At 56.1% G+C, this 4,147-nt stretch overlaps 3 protein-coding genes across 3 annotated transcripts in view; 2 read left to right on the forward strand and 1 right to left on the reverse strand.

Moving 5' to 3' along the window:
• The window catches only part of ETH_00026480 (uncharacterized protein), a gene marked incomplete at both ends in the record, with an annotated part of 4,992 nt that extends 3,952 nt beyond the window's left edge, over positions 1-1,040 (forward strand). The window contains one exon of the mRNA XM_013373717.1: positions 78-1,040. Within this exon, the coding sequence (XP_013229171.1) occupies positions 78-1,040 (963 nt within the window). The remainder of the gene's footprint in view (positions 1-77) is intronic.
• A 396-nt stretch (positions 1,041-1,436) lies between these two features.
• ETH_00026485 (uncharacterized protein) lies at positions 1,437-2,092 on the forward strand (the record flags this gene model as incomplete). The annotated part of the gene is made up of 3 exons (XM_013373718.1): positions 1,437-1,615; positions 1,689-1,769; positions 1,840-2,092. The coding sequence occupies 3 exons, from the start codon at positions 1,437-1,439 to the stop codon at positions 2,090-2,092; spliced, it is 513 nt and encodes a 170-aa protein (XP_013229172.1).
• A 971-nt stretch (positions 2,093-3,063) lies between these two features.
• The window catches only part of ETH_00026490 (uncharacterized protein), a gene marked incomplete at both ends in the record, with an annotated part of 1,676 nt that continues 592 nt past the window's right edge, over positions 3,064-4,147 (reverse strand). Inside the window, one exon of the mRNA XM_013373719.1 lies at positions 3,064-3,429. Coding sequence (XP_013229173.1) covers positions 3,064-3,429 — 366 coding nt within the window. The remainder of the gene's footprint in view (positions 3,430-4,147) is intronic.

The following is a 4,147-nucleotide window of genomic DNA, read 5'->3' on the forward strand; positions in this document are numbered from 1 at the left end:
CCCCAGAGCCCCCAGGGGGCTCCCCAGCTGCTGGGTGGGCGGGCCAGCCGCATGCGTGGGGAGAGGGCTGCTGGCAGGGGGGCCCCCAGGGGCCCTTGAGCTGCCCCAGGGGGCCCCCCGCTGATGCTGCTGCGCTGCTGCTGGACTTGGATGATATCGCGGGGGCCTTTGGACAAGAGACTCCGCCCCACGTGGAGGGGCCCCAGGGAGGGTCTTGTGAAAAGACGCAGTTTGGGTCCCCCGGGGGGCCCCCCCAGCAACCTCGCCAGGGGGCCCCCCAGGGGCCCCTGGGGCCCCCAGGGGCCCCCCAGGGGCCCCTGGGGGCCCCCCAGGAGGGCTGGCGCTGGGGGGCTCCTGGCACTTTCTCGGGGGCGCAGGAACTGCAGCAGCAAATGCTCTCTCGGGGGAGCCCGGCAGAGGGGGCACTCAGGGACCCTGCTGCTGCTGCTGCTGCTGCTGCTGCTGCTGAGGAGCGTTTCAATTGCCGTGCCGACTGGGCAAGTGCAGCAGCAGAGACTTTGCGGGGTGTCTGTACACCCCACGCAGACTCCCCCGGAGGCGGAGGGGAACCCACTAGTGCTTCTGAGAGCCGTGGCACCGCAGCAGCAGCAGCAGCTGCTGCTGCTGCTACTGCTGCTGCTGCTGCGAGGGCCGGGACGCAGGAAGCGGGGGGCCCCCCCTTCTGGCTGTTTGGAGCTGTTCTGGACGCTCGGGAAAGTCTTGGGGAGGGCGGGGAGTGGGAGCTGCTGGTGACGGACGGCCTGGGGGTTTTTGCTGCAGCTGCTGCAGCAGAAGCAGCAGCAGCAGTAGTGCAGCAGGTGCAGCAAACGTCGCTGGTTCCCCCCCTGCCGCAGCTGGAGAGGCTGAGGAACGCCCAGGGCCACTTTTTGCTACAAGTTAAAGGAGAAGATCCCAAAAATCAAACAGTTCATATTTTGGCTTTCCGGGCGAAGGCGCCGCGGGAGGAGGTCAAGGAAAAGTTGAATTTCCTGTTGGCCCTGTTGGCTGGAGAGCAGCAGCAGCAAATCCTAAACAAATGAAGCAGGTGGCGAGCCAAAAAGCGCTGCAGCAGCTGCCGCAGCAGCAGCAGCTGCTGCTGCTGCTGCAGCAGCTGCAGCAGCCGCTTTCTTCTTCCCGCAGGCACTTATTTAAGTTTCCTCCTCCGCCGAAACGCAACTGGAAAGGCAGAAGCTAGCCCGGTTCTTTTCCCCTCCGCGTCTTCTCTTTTTGAGTTGAATTGGAAGTAAAAAATTGATTTTGAAATTCATCTCTTTTTTTGTCGCGGAACGCGTTCGTTTCGGGTGTATGGGCAGCTCGCTGCCGACGCCCGTGGCGCCAGAAGGCGCAGAACGCACGCAGATCTGAAACGCCGCAAACGAAAGTTTTATTTATTTTTATTCTTCTTATTTGCCGGAGTTTATTCTTTTTCTGGAACGATGCAAAGCATTCAGAAGCTGCAAAGCGGCGCCGGGCAGCGGCTGCGGTCGCAGTACTTGTATTCAAGTTTCCGCCGCGTCGTTGCGAAACTTGTGGAATCCGCCTTCGCTTCTTCGTGTTCCCGCGTGGAAATTTTCGTAAATTTTTCGAATTTCGAACTGCGAGTTTGCGACAATGGGTGGGCTGTTTTCATTTTATTGATTCCTTTTCTCGTTTTCTGATTTCCTGCTGCTTCCCGTTGCGATCTGCAGCAAAGGCGTTGGCGCGGCGGAGTTGGAGGCGATCCGGTCGGCCTGGCTCGCGCAGTCGAGTCTGTCTGAAGGAACCTCGAGGTGAGTTAATTTGAATTAAATTAAATAAAATTAGTTTTTATAGGCAATTTTGGGCTTTCGGGGGCTGCAGCGCAGCAGAACTGGCGCTGCTGGCGCACGTGGGGGATTTGCAAATTGTCTCGCGGGAAGCTGGAAAGCCCGAAACCCTGCAGCTCGCGCTGCCCCTCCCCGCCACAGTTGCTGCATGCAGCCCCCGCAGCAGCTGCGGGACTTCCGTGTCTCTGTTGAATTTCTTTAAGGGCAGTCCGGTGCGGCGGCTGGCGCTGAACGCGAAGCGCGAGGCCGAGTTGCTGCAGCAGTTCGCAGTCGCCGCAGCAGTGTGAGTTTGGGAAACCAGTGGGCAAATTTAGGCCATTTTAAGCCCCCAGAGGCTCATTTTAAAGCTCCCAGCGCCCAGTTCGACACAGAGTGAGAAATAAATCCAACAAAAATTAAAATACGGAAAAAAAGGCTTCTGGCTGCAGCGTCGCTGCAGCCACAGACGCCAACACCCGCCTGCTGCTGCCCGGCCGCAGCAGCTTCAAGGAAAGAATTGCGCAAATCTTTGTGAGATCAGAAACGGACTAAATTAATTTCTTCATTTTCTTCAAGTCCAAACTTGCAGGGAAAAGGAACCGCAAGCCATTTCGTGAGAGACTGGACTTGCATTAAATGCTGCAATCGAGTTTCAATTCTTTCAACTCCTGAAGCTCTAAATGCCTCAGTTGACCTTCAAATGTTTTGTTTGTATTTTATTTTATTTTATTTTATTTTATTTTATTTTATTTTGCGTAAAATGAAAATTGCTGCAGGAGGAGTTCTCGGCGAAAGGCGAAACTGCCAAGGTCGAGGGGCTGATAAGAAAACGAACGGGGAGTGAGTGACTGGAACTTGTCGGATTTTCCTTTTCTGCCGTTTCTTTTGCGGGATCTTTTTTCTTTTCTTCTTCTCTTCATTCATTTTTATTTAATTTATTTATTTTTCTCAAGATCCCGGCGTTCGGCGCATTCGCTTTCTCTCCGTGGGGCCATTTCAACTTTTCGCGCTGCTTGCGAATTTGAACAAGTTGAATTCAGTTCAACGGGCGGCCTGTGCAGTGTCTTGCCATCTCTTCTTTGGTCGACAGCATGCAAGCCATTTGTTTTCATTAAATTAATTAATTTTATTTAATTTCATTTTCGATTACTCGCCCTCAGCGCGCACGCGGCGCGCCCAGCAGCCGAGATCGGCTTGCAGCTGCAGCGAAACAAAGACTCGCGCCCGCCGCCAGCAGTAAGCAGCCACTTCGAAAGCTTATTTGAATTCTTTTTTAAAATTAACTTTTAGGAATTTGTGGTGGCTGTGGAGCTCCCCGAAGAAGCCGCGGAATGCATCGACGACGAGCCCTGGCGTGAGTGCAGTCCGCCGTTTCCGCCTCCGCTGCAGTCTGCAGCAGCTGCTTCTTCTCTTTACTTCTTCCAGCTTTGTTTCGCTGCTCCGACTGGGCCGGAGTGAGTCCATTTGCCTTTGAAATGCAGCAGCAGAGCCCCCTGCTGCGGCTGTGCTGCTGCTGAAAGCAGCAGCAGAGCCCCCTGCTGCGGCTGTGCTGCTGCGGCTGTGCTGCTGCGCCTTTCGCTACTTCGCAAGCAACTCCCGCGCTGCTGCAGATCCTGTTTCTTCTCTCCCACGCAGTCCACGGCGCCTTGAAGCCAGGCAGCAGCAGCAGCAGCAGCAGCCGCAGCACGTAAGCGCCTCAAATAAAAAAAAAAGAAACTTGAAACGGAAAAGCTGCGGCCTCAGGACCCAGTGGCTTTCCTCTGAAGCTCTGCGGGCGCTCCAGCGCCACCAAGCCGGGACTTCAAGTAACTAATTTAATTTTAAAAAAAACTTTAAAAAAAAATTGAAGTTTCAAAACCCTTTTGTGGCTTTCAAAGACTCCCACGACTTTCTTGCCAAGTGGAACACCCTGGCCGAGGCGCAGCGGCGAAGCGCGAACCCCCCACTGCAAATACCAGCAGCAGCAGCAGCAGCAGCAGCAGCAAGGCCGGCGAAGCCAGGCAAAGAAGGCGCAGCAGCAGCTTCGTGTTCTCCGTGCTGCGCCGAGTCTCCGGCTTTGCCTGCCTGTCCCAATTCTGCTGCGGGGTCTGCTGCAGCAGCTGCGTGGCGCTGCAGCTTGCTGCTGCAGCCTGGAGGCGAAGGTAGGCCATTTCGAGGCCCCCAGTGGTCCATTGGTCCACTTGCTGCAGCAACTTCCTGCTGCTTCTGCCTCCAGCTGCCAGCCCCTCCGCCGCGCAGCTGCGTCTCAAAAGAGAAGATCTGCTGCGCGTCAAGCTGATCTCGCAGGTGCGGCTGCTGCCAAGCAGCAGCAGCAGCTGGTCGCTGCTGCTGCTGCTGCTGCTGCTGAGCCAGCTCTCACTGGC

This window comes from Eimeria tenella, genomic scaffold (assembly GCF_000499545.2).
Source record: "Eimeria tenella Houghton genomic scaffold, Eth_scaff17, whole genome shotgun sequence".
In the NCBI taxonomy this organism is placed as follows: domain Eukaryota; phylum Apicomplexa; class Conoidasida; order Eucoccidiorida; family Eimeriidae; genus Eimeria; species Eimeria tenella.